General features: G+C 42.5%; 1 protein-coding gene across 1 annotated transcript in view; it reads left to right on the top strand.

The window, feature by feature from the left end:
• Nucleotides 1-20,285, top strand: part of ENG (endoglin) — a 98,382-nt gene that overhangs the window by 48,829 nt on the left and 29,268 nt on the right. Inside the window, exons 4-9 of the mRNA XM_030207958.1 lie at nt 5,641-5,812; nt 7,170-7,335; nt 7,835-7,964; nt 14,634-14,808; nt 16,163-16,308; nt 19,596-19,739. Coding sequence (XP_030063818.1) covers nt 5,641-5,812; nt 7,170-7,335; nt 7,835-7,964; nt 14,634-14,808; nt 16,163-16,308; nt 19,596-19,739 — 933 coding nt within the window. The remainder of the gene's footprint in view (nt 1-5,640; nt 5,813-7,169; nt 7,336-7,834; nt 7,965-14,633; nt 14,809-16,162; nt 16,309-19,595; nt 19,740-20,285) is intronic.

The following is a 20,285-nucleotide window of genomic DNA, read 5'->3' as shown; positions in this document are numbered from 1 at the left end:
TAACTGAATATTGCTGCGCTGTACCCCTCTCATGAAGAGTAGAACCACAGTGCTTCCCCTTACTACTCACCATACAATAAAAAATATTCGACATGTTTTGTCACCTCAGTATCAATGGAACAAATTCCCTCCATTACCACACTGTAAGATCTTTGGCTCAAGCCATGCTTAGGTTTGAAACCCATTGGCTACTGAGGTTTGAACATGAGGGCTCTGGTTACATGCACTGCGATGTCTCTGGTTCAGACCATATTTAGCTCTGAAAACCTTTGTCCAGCGCATTTTGTCTGTTGCCAGAACTCAGCGCCTTGAGGTCTGAGCCTGGAGCACTGTTGTAACTGTGCAGCAGATCCTGCACATCTGTTCCACAGACCTGGCAGTAGCTTTTCTTATGTTAGTGGTGTGATTTGTAAATTTCCAGGCAGACCCTGGGTCTTACTGCTCACCCATTTGTTAGAATAATGCGTTGCAGTAACTTTAGCAATGATTGTGTTCTTGTACTGATATAAAGCAGATTGAATTGAAAGAGCCAGAGACAGACAGACGGACTCTGAGCAAGAGATGGCAGGCTCCACCTGCATTTCCTCTTGTTTTCCTATTTTTTTTTTCTTGATTCTGGGTAAAGAGATACAGAATCTGGCAGACAGAGTGCCAACATCCAAACATTTCTAGACGTCACAAGGACCCCCCTCCCCCCGCCTCAGGCTTCCTGTTGCAGATAGACAGGAAGGAATGAGAGCAGAGACAGACTTGGAGGGTGTCTTGCCTTTGTAGGGAATACTGGAGTAATTGAGGCCCTATTCCGCGAAATGGCCTTGCTCTAACACAAAAGGAGTCTGGAATTCAGTGAACTTGGAAACTAAATTCTAAAACCTCCAATACAAGTTCAAGTTCCATTCAGGTTTCTCTAGCTCTAGGCAAAGTTGGGTTCCCTTGAAAGAACAGCAGTTGAATGTGAAACAGTCCTGGTACTACAGGAGCTTCCTTCACTCAGACTCCTCCTCCACTGCCTATCCTCACTTATTAACCATCTCTACCCAGCTTCTTCTTCACTGCCTGACTGTTCCCTGCTGCCCAGCTGTTTGTCAATTTCCCTTCCAACCACATTGTTGAACCCTTTAAACTGCAGAAGGTGGAATTTTTCAGTCCTTGATCTAACCTGGGTAACTGCTCAATTACTGGAGGGAGGGAAATTGATTGGTAATAGAGATATGAGAAGCTCAGCTCTAAGGGGAGTGTTGGGGGGAAAAGGTGCAGAGTGAAAGGTTCCTGGTTGTTGAATGGCATTTGGGGAGGAGTTTCAGAGATTATAAATATTATTGTTGAGGAGTGCACGATGTATTTAGTTGCCTTTAACCCCATCAGGACCTGTGGGAGGAGAGGGGGTGTCCCAGAAAGGCCAATAACCTAAGGCTGGATAACAGAGGAAGCTATTGCCAACCACAGCAATAACTGAAGTATGTGAAGTACTCTGAGTGGGTAAAGGGAAGCCCAGCTTGGGAGTAGGAGCAGGAAGAGCCTGTTCAGGGCCAGAGACTGCAGCTCAGGAAAGTGCAGTTCTCAGAGGAGAGGACAGACAGGGAGGTCTGATCCTGAGTGGAGATAGCTTGTTGCAACCAGGGCCCTTGTACAAGCACAGCCTTAGATTATTCTGCCCAATGGGATGGGTGCAAGAGCTAGAGGAGCTGTAAATACGTACGTACTGTAGAAGAAACCAATTTGGATTAGAGGATGTACACCATATCCTTAAGTTTGATTTGTGACTGTCTGTATAAAAATATGAATGTGGATTACAAATTACCTGAGGTTTTGGTTCCAAGATCTGAGCTGCCTGTTGCAGGATTTAGTAATGTTGATTTTCATAAATCAATCTTGGTGTGAGGAGTTGTCTTTTGGAATGAGAGCTGAGTGTGGGTCCCAGACTGGAAAAAGACACCTGGTGATACCTGGCTTAATACCCTAGGGCCTACCAGAGTAAGTCCAGCCCTGGCCTGTACCCAAACTCGATTGAGAAAGATAAAGTTGACTGTGCGATTGACTGATTTGTTGTTGTGTGACCCGGCTCTGGGGGTTGCCCGACCCTGAGAGGTAGTCAGTGCCCCAAGACGCTGATGTGAGGGTGAGACTCGGTTAACACCCAGATAAGAGTAAACAAAGAGGTGAGAAAAAGATTAAGAGTGAAGGATACAATTTAAAATCAGTCTCACAGAGGAAATTGTAGATTTTCACTGGAGTTGGTAAGACCTCTCTGATTTAAAAAAAGATGGGGAGAATCTCAAACAGGCAAGATCTGTGAATTTAGCCACTATAAACTGGTGATCTAACCAGTCAAATTGCAGGAAGACCTTAGGAAACTGGAATACTGGGCATCCAAATGGCAGATGAAATTTAATGTGGACAAATATGAAGCGATGCGCAATGAGAAGAATAATCCAAACAGTGGTGATCCTTGGTCGGCTGCCACCCGGGGCGGATCGCCACTGTGCACCCCCCCCCCCCCCCCCCACCGGGTGCAACACGACACCCCCCCCCCCCCCCTGTGCATCAACACCCCCCCAGCAAACCATCCAAGCCCCCCCCCCCCCGGTGCATTCTTACCTGCTGGGAGCAGCCGTGCGGCTGTCGGTTCCACTGGTTCCCTGCTCCCTCTGCCCCGGAACAGGAAGTAATCTGAATCCGAATAATAGTTACCTGATACTCGGGTCCACCTTAGGGGTCAGCACCCAAGAAAAAGATCTAGGTGTCATTGTAGATAACATGCTGAAATCTTCTGCTCAGTGTGTGGCAGCGGACAAAAAAGCAAACAGGATGCTAGGAATTATTAGGAAAGGGATTGTAAATAAGACCAAAAATGCTATGATGCGTCCGTATTGCTCCATGGTGCGACCTCACCTTGAGTACTGTGTTCAGCTCTGGTCGCCGTATCTCAAAAAAGATATAGCAGAATTAGAAAAGGTTCAAGGGAGAGCGATCAAAATGGTAAAGGGGATGGGACTGCTCTTGTATGAGGAAAGGTTAAAGAGGTTAGGGCTCTTCTGCTTGGAAAAGAGACAGATGAGGGGAGATATGATTGAGGTGTACAAAATCCTGAGTGGTGTAGAACGAGAGAAATGAATCAATTTTGTATTCTTTCCAAAAGTACAAAGACTAGGGGACACTCAAGGAAGGGAAAGGGAAGGGAAATGGGACTTGATATAGAGTTACATGGAAATACTTTTAAAACAAATAGATGGAAATATTTTTTCACTCAACGAATCATTAAGCTCTGGAATTCTTTGCCGGAGGATGTATTTATTTTATTTTATTGTATTTGTATCCCACATTATCCCACCTATTTGCAGGCTCAATGTGGCTTACAGAGTTCTGATATGACATTGTCATTCCAGGATAGCAGCTACAATTAGTGATAGTAACAACACTCAGTGAATCAAGGTTTAAAAAGGTTTCTAGAAGTTCCTGGAGGAAAAGTCCATAGTCTGCTATTGAGACAGACATGAGGAATCGGTAGCATGGATTGCTGCCACTCTTTGGGTTTCTGCCAGGTACTTGTGACCTGGCTTGGCCACTGTTGGAAACAGGATACTGGGCTAGATGGATCAGTGGTCTGACCCAGTATGGATCTTCTTATGTTCTTATGCTAATGTCTAACAAGACTAGAACCTTCTTCTGTTCGAGTTTGTCCTGATTTCACTTACCATGGTTAATAATGAGTTTTCAGTACCAAAACCAGCTCTGAATACCAGTTGATAGGGATGAAGATCAGTGGATATCTCTTAAAAGAAAAATGTGCTTGTTTGTGGAGATATGAAATCAGCTGTCACTCCAAATGTGGTGCAAAGTCAGCCACTGTAAAAGCACAGTGGCTTTTAGTTTCAGTTTTCATTAGCTGAGATCCATGTGTTAAGAGGCTATTTTTGTATGGAGGTATTTAAATTATTTATATATATATATTCTGGCTTGGATACTATTTGGGTGATTCTAAAGAATTTCCAGGCTCTGTTGGGTATGATGAAGGTGCAACATTTTAATGAAACTTGTGGCTTGCAGAAGCTAGATTCTATGAGAGAGGAATTTGCAGTGATTGTTTTCAGGCACACGTACTGGTCAGCTTATAGTGGTAGTAGGGAAATGATATTACAATGAAATGCAGTTTATATATGAGTAAATAATTTAAGAAATGTATTGCTCTTGATTGTAATTTTTTAGAGCATATAGTCCTCACATTCAGTGACATCAATGTGCTTTTATTACTCTGGATTGTGCATCAGACTAGTATCATGTCTGCAATATAGACCAGTAATAATCTATATCTCTATGCTACTTTCTGTTGTTACTTGTGCACAGTTTAGGTAAGCAGAAAAAGCTGGTAATCATGCTTTTTTATCACATGTTCTCACAAAGTTCCTATCTCAGAGGATATTTAACTACATCTGCATTGAGTTGGGAACCTAAACATGCCAGACTTGTTGAAGTCCTCGTTAAAATGGCTCTCCCTGTTGTCAGCCTGTGCTTGCCTTTCCTGAGATTGGAGGGTAATAATCTCCTGTAGGTTTAGCAGAGAGCTGCCGACTGCACGCTCTGACCATCCCCAGTGGGCCTCATAGGTTCACATTGACACAACCAAACTTTAGTTTTTGGTTTCAGTTTCGGCTGCAGTTGTGGTTTCGGCCAAAAGTGTCCAGACAGTTTTGATAGCAGTTTTGGGTTTGACCAAAACTGAAAAAAGCAGTTTCGGTTGGCCTGTACTCGGGTGCATCCTGAGGGAGGCTCTGTCTTCTGTCATACAGCCTGGTACTTGAGTGTGCTCATCTGAGATGTAAGGTCTACTCAACTGAGGTGATAACATTGCTGTTGAAGGTGAGGAAGCAGTCCTACATTCCTTTATCAACTTCTTTTAATAATACATTTTCTGAATGCGGCATACAAATTGGGGCATAAGCAAATATCCTCTCTCAGATCATCTGGTCCCATACTCCCCAGAAACTTGTGGACCATTGTTTATAATTCAAACTTAATTTGCTGCAAAGTTAGAAGGGGACTCTATAAACGGTACCCAAAGTTAACCACCTGGAAGATCTCCACTAAACTTTGTAAGTCGAAGAGCTTTGAAAATCAGCCCCTCTGTGTTCCTTAAATATATATTTGGTTAAAAAGGCAAAGTTTTAGAAGCTTTTTGAAGGTGGAATAAGAAGGTTTGGTTTTTATTTTCATTGCGAGGGTGTTCCAAGAGCTTAGGAGCAGTGTAAGCAAATGAGGTTTCGTGAGTTATATCCAAACGTAAACACGACAGTGTGGAAGTTGCAGGAGTGCTAACTGAGATGAGTGGAGAGAGCGGGTGGGTGTAAGTAAATTAGAAATATAATCTGGAGTAGTGGACTTTGTATACCATAGTCAATAGTTTAAATTGAAGTCATGCTGATACTGGTAACCAGTATTCTGAAATCAGTAATGGTGTTATGTGGTCAAATCTGCGCACTTTATAGTGTAATTTCACTACAATTGATTGAAGAAGCTGCAATTGTTTCAGAGAGGACTGAGACTATAAATAACATTTAGAAATGTAATTAGATCAGTGTTGTCTCTGAGTCCTTCCTCTTTAATTTTTTGTATGTTTTTTTGTTTGTTTGTTTTGTTTTGCAGCTTCCATTAGCTTCTGACCTGTTTTCAAACCATCAGCTTATGGAAATAAATAAAACAAACCTTCCAACAGACAGTGAGGAATTGCTGAGGTGGACAAAGGAAGAGTATGGGGACATCACTTCCTTCGCAGAACTACGCAGTCCTCTCAAGATTCGCTTCACTGTGGGTGTAGGTATGTGCTGTCTATGTATTGGGGTGTTCCACAATTACACAGTACTATTAAGTTGAACAGATCTGAGGTCCATGGACTTCCTCTTTCTTCTGTTTTCCTGGCAGCTCTATAGGGTAATCCCAGGGAAGGTACACCTGTATACAAGTTTGTAGGAGCAGGCCTAATAGAGCAATGGGCTGTGAGCCGTGGGAGCCAAGTTCAAATCGCATTGCTGCTCCTTTGTGGCAGCACTGGGAATTGGGAAGCAAAGCCAGTACTGGGTGTATGTCTATAGTCTGTGCATTGACCATGGCTGGATAGATTTGGATGGGCTGGAATGAAGCTTTTCAGGGGCTTCGATGACAACATCAGAAGTTTTAGAACAAGAACAGTGTCGTGCAGATTTCTATGGTCTATGCCCTGAAAATGTCATGAACAAATCAAGATCAGGTATACATATGAAGTATCACCTCATACCTTATGTAATGAGTTTACCTTCTCGGGCAGACTGGATGGACTGTACAGGACTTTATCTGCCATTATCTACCGTGTTACTGTGTTTTGATCTTGGTCATGTCATTTAACCCCTGTTGCCTCAAATACAAACTTAAAGATTGCAAGCCATCCATGGGGAGAGCAAAATGTCTACTGTACCTAAATATAACTCACCTTGAGCTACTCCCCCAAAGACTAAATCCAAAAGCCCTTCTTTTCCCCATTGAAATATAGTGATTGACTCAGATTTGCTGGATCAGCATTATTTCCTGGCCTATAGCTCTGTTATCATACCAATATCCTTTTTCCTCTAAACACTTCTCCAGTTTTATTTGAGTTGATTCATTGATTGAGCTATAACTACATCTGTTGGTAAAAATATTCCCTAATTTGACTCCTCTACGTCAAACCCTTCCTTTTGAAAGGACTGAACACTCTTAACCCATTATCATGGAGAATCCCCCTTGTTTTGGTTGCAGATACTTTATAAAAAGAATCCTGGTGGGTCCTTTGATGTATTTGTACTGTGTGATTACATTTATTTTTGTCTGTTATAAATAGTTGTAGTCTACAGTCTTTCAGAATATGGAAACCCCTGTGACGTATTAGGCTAGTGGCCTTTCTTTGTACCTTGTCTAACTTTTGGAGGTACATTTGGAGGCTGGGTACCCCAAACTGAGCCCCGTATGGCTTACACATATTTTATACAGTTGTAGGATGATCTCATTCCTTGTTTCTAATCTGCAATTCTCCCATTCATCCTCGTTCACTGGGGTGTGAGCAGGGATGCTCAGTATATTGGGGTATAGATGGTGCAGATGATAGCTGATTCCTGACGATCTGAACAACTCACTGGAAATAATCATAAACTTTTCTTTTCTAGGCATCCTTGGTTCCCAGGATTGCCATCTGCAGACGGATTTCAATGCCAAAAGATATATGGAGTGTGACTATCGGCCAAATGAAATACAAGTCTGTAAAGTCCTCAGGTCACAAGAGACAAAACAGGCTTTTATGCTGCAAGTCCATTGGGACCAAGGGGAAGCTGGGTAATATTTACTCATCACTGGGGCATTTCTGCCATTTCCAAAGCTAGTGATAAATGTGAGAGAAAATTGTGCTAAACAACATAGACATTTTTTAATATAGGTCTACGGGATACAAGGCAGGGCACAGAAGATGGAGGGAGGGGTGCAAGAGGAAGGAGGAAGAGGAAGAATAGGAGGAGGGGATTAGGGATACAGAGAGGGGAAGGGAGTGCAGGAAGATAAGGGGAGTAGGATGCAGGGGAGGTGACAATGCAGGAGATATTCAGGGAAACTGAGGAAAGTGTACAAGGAGATAAAAACGGAGATGGAAGCAAAGGGGAGGAAGGGATGAAGGAGAGGGAAGAAAGGGATGCAGAAGAACCTGATAGGAAAGGAGCCCATGGGAAGGAAGAGGAGGATAGAAGAGTGAGTGCATGAAGCTGGAGAAGAAAAGAAGGGGGAAGGGGTGCAAGTAGAGTCTGAATATAACACTTAGGATGTGCTGGGTTTGTTTTTCTAGCACACAGCTCACCAGTCTGAATGTGACTATGGAATGTTCAGTGAAGGACAATGAAGAAGATACTCTGATTCTTCAGAGTAACAGTGGCCAGATTTGGAACATCACTTCTCATCATAGTATAAAAATTTTGGTAAGGAAGGAGCCCACTACAAGGGACATGGGACACAGGGGCACATGGATGGGGAAAACCAGAGCAGAAGGATATAGTAACATATTGGAGGTGGTATTTTAAGACCACATGTGAGACAGGAACACATGGAGATTCTAAGGTCACATGGAGGACATCAACAGGAACATATTTTGGGGAGACAGGGACATAAGGACTTATGGTATCTCATGGAGGGGGCAGGTGGTTTATGTGTTTGGAAGATGATTGCATGTGTATGTAGAGAGTGTCAGGAGTCAGAGTGCAGATGTGGAATATTAAGAGGGTCATTTTATAGTTCCACGCAGAGGAAAGAATTATGCACTACTTTTCTCTTTGTGGACTTGGCCGTATTTTCAAAGCAAGAGTGTGTATGCATTTCTACTTTGAAAATTACTCCAGAATACTGTGCTTACATTTACAGCTGCTATTTTGGAAGCAGAATTTTTATTTTTAAAAGTATGCATTTAAGTGAAAACTCCTCCTCAACTCCATCTTTAAGCATCAAGTAAATTTATGCCTGTACAGTCCATATGGACATAAGGTTACGCACATAGCTTATGTTATTTATTTAAAAACTGTTTAGCCTGCTCTATCCAACAATTCTAGGCAGGTTGTACTTGAAACATGCACAGTTCTACAATTATCAAAAAAATGACACTTAAATTATGCATAACATTATTAAAACAATCTAAAAAATACATAGCTTACTGACCATATGAAACATTCATTTCAACAGTGTCCCTCCAATCATCACCTAAATAAAATAGCAAAAATAATTTATCTGAAATCTGCTACAATAATTATGTATGTTATGTCAACTTCATCAAGTCTCAAAAGCCTCTACAAGAAAATATGCCTTTAGCTGTTTCCTAAACTGAACAGTAGAAGTAATTTGTCTAATTTCTGCTGGCAATGAATTCCACTACATCGCATCCCTATATACAGTGGGGGAAATAAGTATTTGATCCCTTGCTGATTTTGTAAGTTTGCCCACTGACAAAGACATGAGCAGCCCATAATTGAAGGGTAGGTTATTGGTAACAGTGAGAGATAGCACATCACAAATTAAATCCGGAAAATCACATTGTGGAAAGTATATGAATTTATTTGCATTCTGCAGAGGGAAATAAGTATTTAATCCCTCTGGCAAACAAGACCTAATACTTGGTGGCAAAACCCTTGTTGGCAAGCACAGCGGTCAGACGTCTTCTGTAGTTGATGATGAGGTTTGCACACATGTCAGGAGGAATTTTGGTCCACTCCTCTTTGCAGATCATCTCTAAATCATTAAGAGTTCTGGGCTGTCGCTTGGCAACTCGCAGCTTCAGCTCTCTCCATAAGTTTTCAATGGGATTAAGGTCTGGTGACTGGCTAGGCCACTCCATGACCCTAATGTGCTTCTTCCTGAGCCACTCCTTTGTTGCCTTGGCTGTATGTTTTGGGTCATTGTCGTGCTGGAAGACCCAGCCACGACCCATTTTTAAGGCCCTGGCGGAGGGAAGGAGGTTGTCACTCAGAATTGTACGGTACATGGCCCCATCCATTCTCCCATTGATGCGGTGAAGTAGTCCTGTGCCCTTAGCAGAGAAACACCCCCAAAACATAACATTTCCACCTCCATGCTTGACAGTGGGGACGGTGTTCTTTGGGTCATAGGCAGCATTTCTCTTCCTCCAAACACGGCGAGTTGAGTTCATGCCAAAGAGCTCAATTTTTGTCTCATCTGACCACAGCACCTTCTCCCAATCACTCTCGGCATCATCCAGGTGTTCACTGGCAAACTTCAGACGGGCCGTCACATGTGCCTTCCGGAGCAGGGGGACCTTGCGGGCACTGCAGGATTGCAATCCGTTATGTCGTAATGTGTTACCAATGGTTTTCGTTGTGACAGTGGTCCCAGCTGCCTTGAGATCATTGACAAGTTCCCCCCTTGTAGTTGTAGGCTGATTTCTAACCTTCCTCATGATCAAGGATACCCCACGAGGTGAGATTTTGCGTGGAGCCCCAGATCTTTGTCGATTGACAGTCATTTTGTACTTCTTCCATTTTCTTACTATGGCACCAACAGTTGTCTCCTTCTCGCCCAGCGTCTTACTGATGGTTTTGTAGCCCATTCCAGCCTTGTGCAGGTGTATGATCTTGTCCCTGACATCCTTAGACAGCTCCTTGCTCTTGGCCATTTTGTAGAGGTTAGAGTCTGACTGATTCACTGAGTCTGTGGAGAGGTGTCTTTCATACAGGTGACCATTGCCGACAGCTGTCTGTCATGCAGGTAACGAGTTGATTTGGAGCATCTACCTGGTCTGTAGGGGCCAGATCTCTTACTGGTTGGTGGGGGATCAAATACTTATTTCCCTCTGCAGAATGCAAATAAATTCATATACTTTCCACAATGTGATTTTCCGGATTTAATTTGTGATGTGCTATCTCTCACTGTTACCAATAACCTACCCTTCAATTATGGGCTGCTCATGTCTTTGTCAGTGGGCAAACTTACAAAATCAGCAAGGGATCAAATACTTATTTCCCCCACTGTAATAAAATCGAGGAGCAGTAAATGTTCAGTCTAACAGTTCTAAAAGATGGAACATCCAACAAGCATTTATCAGCTGAACACAAAGTGCATATGGTTCGATATTAATTTGATATACCACCCTAGAGGGATCCATCAGGGTGCTTTACAATACAAATTCAATAATTAATAATAGAAACAGAAAGGAACACCATAAACTAAGAAAAGAGAGTAGGTAAAGAAAAGGAAGTCCATGAAAAGGTCAGGAGAGGAGGCCAGGAAAAGAAGAGATGAAGAAGTTAGAGAGGATGGAGAGGTTGAACACCATTAAGGAACCAGTGTTAGGCCAGCAGGCTGAGGCATTGCCAAGGTCGAAAGCCATGGGCAAAGAGGTAAGCTTTGAGTTGGGCTTTGAAGGTTTCCAATCGATGAGCTAAAGGGACAGCATTCTAGAGTTGGGGACCCATCTTGCTGAATATTCTCCTACATATGGAGGAAAGATGGAGGTCACAAAGTGAGGGGACCTGAAGTAAGTGTTCCTGAGAGGATCAACGTACTTGCGAAAGGTGGTAGGGACTTAAGTACCTTGAGAGATATGGGGGCTGGCCAGAATGGTAAATCTTATAAACTAGCAGTAGCTGTTTGGTTACCTGTCTCTTTTCGGATTTCTTTAAGTGTTCTTCTCAGAGAAGAGGGTGACAGAATTGTACCGTTTTGCCCCATTAAGAAGGTATATAGCTGCATTTTGGATCAATTGTAGTCAGTAGATATCTTTTTTTAGGAAGTCCCTGAAATAGAAAATTGTAGTAGTCAAGGCCTGTGAGTAATTATGAATTTGAAGGAGAACACGAAGAGCTTGAACAGTGAAATGACAGTGACCAGAGTACAGCATCCTCAGTTTGAAAAAGCAGCTACAAATAACTTTAGAGATATGGGGACAGAAAGTAAGTCTCTTGTCTAGTAATGCACTCAGAACATGAACTGAAGGCACTAATGAGAGTGGATTGCCTTCTATAGTGATGGTGGCAGACAGAGGGGAAGGACCAGTGCAGAAGAGCAGAAGTCCTGTACATTTTCTAAAATTAAGCAAGAAAGCTAAGTGGATATCTAGTTCAATTTTCCATTGAGTGATTTGTATAGAAAGGACATCCATGGGATTAATGGGAGCAAGGACCTGTATATCAGCAGCAGCATAGGCAAATACATCTACCCCAGGGAGTTTATGAAAGTCAAGAGTGGAGAAAGAAAAGTATTGAAGAGCAATGGAGCTAAGATCGAGCCTTGTGGGACACCGCAAGGGGAGGGATACGGTTGGGAAGATGAACTGTATTTACAGACCTGATTAGTTCTGTTGTGAAGTAATGATTGGAATCATTGTAAGGCGAGGCCCTGAATGCCTGTTGCAAATAAGGAGTCGAGGAGGAGAGCATGGTCAACAGTATTGAAGGCCATGGAAAGATCTAAAGAGAACAGAATAACTTTCATTGCAATCATAGTGTTGAAATATGGATGTGATAAGGCCCAATAAAGTTGTTTCAGTACTCTAGTACTCTGTGATTTTCTAAATCCAGTCTGTTGTGGATGTAGGACAGAGCACTGTTCCAAACGGTTTTCAAGATGATAACGAACCTTCTGTTCTGTCAGTTTAGATGTGAAGGGGAGCTGTGCAATAGGGAGGTAGTTGGAGACTGGAGCAGAACCTAAGATTTTGTCTTTTAATTTGTGAATGCTGTAGGAGTGTTTCCAAATACCTGGGACTGCGCCTAAGGACAAGGAAGCAGTAAGTAGTGTATGAAGGAAAGGAAGGAGAGTGGGGGTGAATCTTTTTATGAAAATGGAGGGAATGGGATCGTGGGGTGCAGTGGTAGGACCTTCGCTCCCAAGGAGCTCAGTCAAGTGAGAAAGAGATGGCTGTGGGAAATCGGAAAGAACTACATTGGAAGTGGTAGTCACAGGAAGAGAAGCTGCACATGAGGCAATGTGCTGGGAAAAATTAGGCGGTTGAAGAAAAGACAATTAGATTGAAGTAAGTTTAGAGTGAAACTGTTGAGTTAATGCATCAACTGATGAGAGAATAGAATCATTGGTAAAAGTAGACGGTGCTGTGGCCAGACTATGAAGTATGCGGTATAACTTACTAGAGGTAGGTACCCAAAGAATCATGGAGGAATAATTTTTCGCCTGGATAACTGCTGTCTTATAGTGGAAGGCTGAAATACAGTAACCATGGAGGTCTTCAGCAAGTTGATGTTTCTGCCAGCGGTGCTCTAGCTGGCGAAGTTGAGAGCACAATAAACTGAGAGCTGCAGAGAACCACAGTTCAGTAGGTCAATTGGTCAACATAGAAGTGGCATCCTGCTGTCGGGAAGGGGCTAGGGAATCATAGGTAGAGGACAGAGCTTTATCCCAGGAAGCAACCTGTTCATCTAGGGACAGTGTAATGAATGATGACAGATCAAGCAGAAAGATATCTGCAAAGGATGAGGCAGTAAGCTGTGTAAAAGAGCGAGTATGACGAGCTTGGGAAGGGGTAGGTGGGACTGAGATAGCAGCAAGATAAAATTTGACAAGAGAATGATCTGACCAGAGGACAGCAAGGGGTGTGTCAGGCAGAACCATAACAGAACAGGATGGGGCGATGAGGAAAAGATAAAGGAGGTGACCTGCTTGATGCATGGGGGTAGACACTTATTGGGGCAAAGAAAGGGCGGTCAGAAGAGTTAGAAAGTCTGAGGTGAAAGGGGCAGTAGAATCATCCAGGTGGAGATTAAAATCTCTAAGGATGATGGTGGAAGGATATTGCAGAGTATATTAGATAAGAAAGGTCTGCAGGTTTTGAAATGTAGAAATGGAAACCAGAGGAGGAAGATAAACAAGGAGCAAAGGAAGAGGAGGATCAGTGAGAATGGAAAAAGGTAATGTTTCAAATGGGGGGGGGGGGGGGTACTAAAGGATTAGGTTTTTGCCAGACATGAAGCTTGGAGGAGTAAAGAATTGCAAGGCCACTCCCTTCCTCCTATCTCGATGGTATAGATAGGAATAGCCTGGAGGAAGAGATTGACATAAATAGGAGATATCGCTATCTGTAAATGTTAATTTTACTCGCCAAGAAACTGAAAGTCAATGAAGCTCCTTTAGCAATGGCAAGATGTGTGACCCAAACAACATGCGAGCTGCCGCATTTTGTGCAATTTGAAGGGCTCGAAGCATATTAAGTAGTCAATTATGTAGACCCCTTTTCTGCAGGTCATATGCTGCTCTAAATGCCCAAATTCCTTTGCCCTCTAAAAGAACAGTATTAAAATTAAACATTATATATTATTGATTAACAATATTGTCTACTCTGTTATTTGTTAATGTTTCTTAACACCCATTTTTGAAAGATGTCAAGTTTATCATCTAAGAGTTTATCAACGATAGATGCAAACCAAACACTTGCTTTGCAGCACATGCAAAACATGCACTGTAAAATACATACAAAGATTTCAAAACAATAAAAGGAACTCAAGGGATAAATCCCTGGGGTTAATTATTTTCCCACCTATTTCCAATGGCTAAATATAGAAAATGGAGTTACTATTTCTATAGTGCATACACATTATATACAGGTACTTACTATGTATCTAGAGGGCTCACAATCTAAGTTTTTGTACTGGGACAATGGAGGATTAAGTAACTTGCCTAAGGTTACAAGGAGCTGTAGTGGGAATTGAACCCAGGTTGGCAGGATCAAAGCCTGCTACACTAACCATTAGGCCACTCCTTCACAAGGTGATTAGATTTTGCAATAAGAAAAAGGTGCAGGGAAGCTTGGGACAGAAATCTGATTTTCAAATCCCTACATTTACTTTTCCAAATGGGCTCTTAGTTAAAGCAGCTGCAAAGTCAACAGATAGCTTTGGTAAAGTCTGTGGATACAAAACTAATTTTGAAAGAAAATACTAGCCATGTAGTTTATCTTTTAAAATTAGCTTTAAATGTCAGTGTAGAAAAGTATCCATGGAACTTCAAATATCCGGGCTTCAGAAGGTCAACCCCTAAAGAACAAAGTGCAGCCGTTATATCCCTCTGTCTCCTTTATTAATTTCTCTCCGTCCATTTCCCTTTCTCTTTCATTTGTCTTTCTGGACACTTTGCAGGCCTCTGGACGCTTTCATCTCAATGGATTCCAAATCCCTGAACACCATGCCCCAATAAAGGTGCCTAGTTCTCCAGATGAACTGTGGGATTTCTCACGGGAACGTAACATCCACATAGCCTCCTACATGGCGGTGCATTCTGCCAGTCATGTCACTGTTATACTGCATAACTGTGGTGAGTCTGAACATTCTCATGGTGACACCATGCTCTCTCTATGTATTGCTATCCATTTACCACCTTATCCCACATCTCACTCCCACTCTTCCATTCAGCTGTCTATGGATTCCATCCCCTTTCCATGATCCCAGAGAAGCTATCCCTTTTCCAGAACCCCTATCTCCATCAAAATGTCAGTACCTTTGATTTGGATTTACAAGCTGAACACTTTATTTTTGACAGCCTTCCACTGATTTTCTCCCAGTTTAATTACTCCTTTGCCTAAGCCTGTCTCCTTATTGCCTGATTCACATCCTTACTAAATGCCAAATTGTCTGTATTCTGATGGGCCAATCTGAGCTCTGTTTAGAGTTATATGCAAATAAAGGAATCATAATTAAACATGAACATTCTCCACAGGCAAGCAGGGAACATGCAGGCACACTGTTGCTGATGCCATTGATGGAGCCAAGCTCTTCCCTAGCTAATTTTGAATTTCTACTCGATGCAGGCCAGTTAGTGCAACTTTCGTTAAATTAGTCTTCTTATTTTCTAATTGCTGTTATTCTGTCTTATCTGCATGTTCCACCTCTGTGCTGTCTACTAAAATATTTTATTGCATTTTGTGTTGACATTGTAAATAGCATATTCCCCCTACTTCTGTAAAAGTCACCAAAATTACATTCGCAAATTTGGGTGTGCGCCCAATTTGCACATGCAATTTAATTAAATAATGATCTAATTAGTGCCAATTGGCTTTTTAACAAGCAATTATTGGCCCTAGTTAAATTGAATTGAACTTTATGTGCGTAAGTTTAGGCGTGCGATCAGTACTTAAATTTTACGCACAATCTGAAAAAGAGGGCACAAATATGAGAGGGTCATGGGTGGAATGGGGGCATTCCTAAAATTAATGCACGTTGTTATAGAATAACAGGGATATACACACCTAATGTAGGCTCATACATTTGCACCACGTTTGAGTTGGTAGAAACAGCCTCACCTAAAGTTAGGTGAGAATCCTGGGCATAAGCGCTATTCTATAAACCGTGCCTAACTTTAAGCGCAGCTTATAGAATAACGCTTTTTTGGCACCGATTTTTTGGTGCCATATATAGAATCTAACCCATTATGCCATACCTTGTATTGTTACTTGAATATTTTTACTGCTGTAACTGCGCTTTTCCCTCAAATGCATTCAATTTGAATCTGTTTGACAAGAGTTTCCCCATCAACTTTGAACCCCAAGAATATGTAAATCTAGAAGTTTTATTGCTAATCAGCACTAGGTTCAACTGTGAAGTCCCCAGTCTCAATGATGAGCTGGATGGAAAGGAAGCAAATTAGGACTACTCATGTTTGTTTTTCACAGATATAAAGAGCACCAAGGAGCCAATTATCACAACAGATGCTTCCATTCCTGGAAAGGAACAACTGATAATGCTGATTTCTTTACTGCAGCCTTGGGTGTGCGATCGAGATTCTTTGGACATTGTTCTAGCCAAGAAACCATTTCCGGTAGGATCAGACATCTCCAAAGTGCTGCAATAAGAGATGAGACCTGTATGTTTCAACAATTGGATGTTTACTTAGTAAGATTCTGCAGAATGTATGAATTGAGTTGGAACAAACTCCTTTCAAGAGTTACCAGAAGGAGAACTCTACATGATGAAGGATGCAGGGACTGGACATATTAGTGCAGGTCAGATGTGTAAGAAAAAGAATTTGGAGGGAAGAGGAGAGAGGTTAGAGCAGGGGATTTGGGTGAGTTGTCAAGCTATGGGGATTGAGTAGAAATAGAGGCCTAGCAACTGAGGCAGAGGTAAGACTAGGGGAGGGACTAGATTTGGCTTAAGACCACTTCCTTATCATCCCTACAAAACCAATTCAGAACCAATGGGTTATGCCTGTCAACCAGTAGATGGGAGACAGACCAATCATTTGCAAGCTCTGCCGTATAAAAGTCACCATGCAGCTACAGTTCAGCAGTATTTCTCTTTCTTCAGCAGATGGTGACTTGTATACTGTGCAGCAGTTCTGGACTGGTGTTAATCCTGGGCCAGTTAGAGAACTGGTTGTCTGGTTGAGTTTGCAGATGAATCCAGGGTCTAGTGTGAAGACCACTGGTGTGAACATACCCAGAAGGGTTTGGGTCCCTCCCCCTATTTTCTCTCGGGTTCAGCCAGTTGGTCCCCTATTTTCCCTTGGGTTTAGCCAGTGGGTCCCAGGTTTGAAATTCCCTCCCTCCCACTTCCCCATTTCCCTCAGGACTGTTGGCTTAAATGTAAACCAAACAACAACAAAAAGAGAGAGAGAGAGAGAGAAATTCCCTCTGTAAAGCTAATTCCAGAGAAGTAGAGCAAGAAACAGCTTCTGCTGTAGGGGCAGAGATTGCAGCTCATCAGTCTAGGCCCAGAAGCAGCACTGAACTCTGTTTATTTATTTCTAGTCCACCTATCTATAGTACCACATAGACTAAATAAAAACGTAAGAAATGATAGGTGCTTGTGTGCACTGGGGCAGTTTTAATACCGTTGCAGTCAGCTGGTGTTGTGGTTGTGGAGACACTGCCAGAGAGAGCAAGCGCTGATCCCACTATGGTGGCCACCACAGCATTTCAAGGCAGTGTGGTTCATGTCATGGTGGAGCAGTGGGGCAGTCTGTAGGTGGGAGGAGGCTGATTAGAAGGAGGGGAGATGGCTGCAGCTGTGGAGGGAGCACTTAGCACAGCTACTCTTTAGAGCTGTGTTCCTGTCATTGAAAATGTATGAACAGCAGCTATTTCTGTCCATTCTGAGGAAGACCTCTGAATGGTTTCTTCAAAGTCATGAGTAGGAGAAGTCTTGCAGGACACTGATTTGTCCCTGGGGGGGGGGGGGGGGGTCAGGGGGCCATATGGGATCCCTGGGAGCAGGGGATCCCTTTTCTCCAGAATTTATCCTCTTACATAGGGCCTTTATCTTAAAGGAGACTCGGGAGGAGGTGGAGGGGTGTGTGGAGGCATTGCCAGGAGGCTCAGTTGAGGGTCCAAGAGAACCTAACAACCAAAAAGATCCAGACTCTAGGGAACTAGGACTGCCAGCTTCTGAGCAGGGTATTTTCCCTAGTTTAGCAAGTAGAGAGGCTTTGGGGCTCCATATACTAGAAGAGGGGGAGCTGGAGCTTTATATAGGTGAAAGAGACAACCCCACTGTGGTCAGGTTGTTCTGGAGAGAGGAGCTCTCTAATATTACTGATTGGTCCCTAGAGATGTTGAGCATTTCTGAAGCCCTCTTGCAAAATGTGGCTTTGGATACAGATCCTATCCTGGAGGGGATTAGGAAACCTCCTAAGGTCTTCCTGGTACAGCAAGCTATTCAGGCCCTGATTTTGGTGGAGTGAGATGCTCTGGAAGCTGGTCACAGAATTGGAAAAACCATGGGCAAGCTGTTTCATCCCAGAAAAGAAGAAGTTGAAGCAACCCACAGTGATTACAGCAGTAACAAAAAAGACTACAATTCTGTTAGAGGGCAGTATGGCCTTGAAGGATACTCAGGATCAGAAACTGGAATCCTTGTAGAAGCAAGCTTTTGATGTGGTGACCTTAGGATTTCAGGTGTCAATCTGTCATGCCTATGTCTCCAAGGATTGTCGGTGGTGGGTACAAGTCCAGTAGGAACCATCAGAGGGCAGTGTTGTTAGCCCTCAAGAGTCCAGTTGGGCAAAGGCAGGTTTGTCTTATGCTATAGGTGTCCTGTATGACCTTATCTGCATCTCTGCTAGGAGCATGGCAGTTTCAGTGTCAGTCCAACGTCTGTTGTGGTATGAAAAGTGGTTGGCAGATACAGTTTCAAAGACCCAACTCAACAGGCTTCCCTTTTGGGGAAAACTGCTGTTTAGCGAAGACTGGTAAATGATCTGGGAGAAGCCAAAACCCCAGAGATTGCTGGAGGACAAACCCAAGGTTTCCTCTGGGATGTAAGGCATTACTGTCCTAGAAGAAGCGAGTCCTTTCAACACTCTTCACTCTAAGGCATCCTCCTTTTGTCTGACAGAAAAAGGGCTGCCCAGGGGTCCAAAGCCTTAGAACACGGGTATCCAACCTCAGCCCTCGCCCAGTTGGGTTTTCAGGATTTCCCCAATAATTATGTTGAGGGATATTTGCTGTTCTGATAAGTATGCTTGGGATCAGACTCAAATCTAGAGGTTCTTGAAAAGTAGATTGCTGTACTGTAAGTCAGTCAGTGTTTGATATGTGCTCATTAACTAAAGGCTATGATTAAATATATCTTTAGCAAAGGAAGCAACCATTTTTATTTTTTCTGTCCTCTTTTTTGTCTCTGCAAATATAGTAACCCTAGGAATCAGAGAATGATCGATTTTTATTAGCTGGATTGGCAATATTGCCTACTTTAGCTAAAATGTGTGGCAAAGGTAGCTGGAGAAGGAGAAGACCTTGTAAGCAGAGTTACCAAATTGGGCAGAACATTGAATACATTTTGCGTGGGTTATCACAAGGTTTGATAAACTTGAAAGAGTAGTTCCTTTTTGCCTGTTTTAGGCTCGTATGATAATAGTTGCAATTCTCATGAAAGAGCCAGGGCTTCTGGGTATATAGAATTGTATTATTCATTTTTGTTACTAAGGTATATTTGTATATTTTTATTTAGTTTATTATAATACACATATATTTTCTCTAATCAAAATATATTTCATTAAATCAAAGAACAGTATCCCAGAATCCAAGCAAGGACAGTGTTAGAGTAAACGGTGGTTAGTAATGTCAAAAGCAGTTCTGATTACACTGGGGGTTTTTTTTTCTTTAGAATTCATCTGAACCGATCTTTGCTGGGATCACATTGCGTGACAAGCGGTGCAGTGCAGAAGAGAATGGAACACACTTGTACCTGACAACATCTGTGAAGGATTGCTTCACAGAGGTGGATCACAAAAAACATGTGAAGAATGAGGTCAGCAGAGCTGGTGGTAGGACTGGCACATAATAAACTTTATCTTTGCTCTTGTAGTGAATCAGGGGTATATGGAAAATTCTTTGAAGGACATGGCCTGCATGCTTGTTTGTAGCTATAGCTTTTATAACCATCATTAATTTGTTTTGTCTGGTCAGGTTTCCTTTGTTCCTTTGGGTTTCCAGCTCTGTCAGAATCTGCTTCTGTTAGATTATAGTACCATAAGCCATCATTTGTAACTGTCTGGAGTTTTTCCACTGTTTTTGGACATATTTCCCAGGTCATCTAGCCCAGCTGTTGTGCATCAGTCCTTAACCATAGGCCACATTACTATTTCTATGTGAACCCATAGTCTGGCCATTAGGTGTCACCACTGAGTAATGATTAAGATTCTTTCCCTCATTTGCCACCAAAATTGCAAAAGAACTATATTACTGTACATGTCCCATTTCCCTACAGTACAGAATATAGTAATCAAGAGCTTGAGAATAGATATGTCTAAGGTGATGGTTGCAGTGTAAATTCTGCTAACAGTAATCTAGACAA

The sequence above is a fragment of the Microcaecilia unicolor genome, chromosome 6 (genome assembly GCF_901765095.1).
Source record: "Microcaecilia unicolor chromosome 6, aMicUni1.1, whole genome shotgun sequence".
NCBI classification, from domain to species: domain Eukaryota; kingdom Metazoa; phylum Chordata; class Amphibia; order Gymnophiona; family Siphonopidae; genus Microcaecilia; species Microcaecilia unicolor.
The sequence above is the reverse complement of the archived record's forward strand: the minus strand, read 5'-3'. Positions and strand labels throughout refer to the sequence as shown.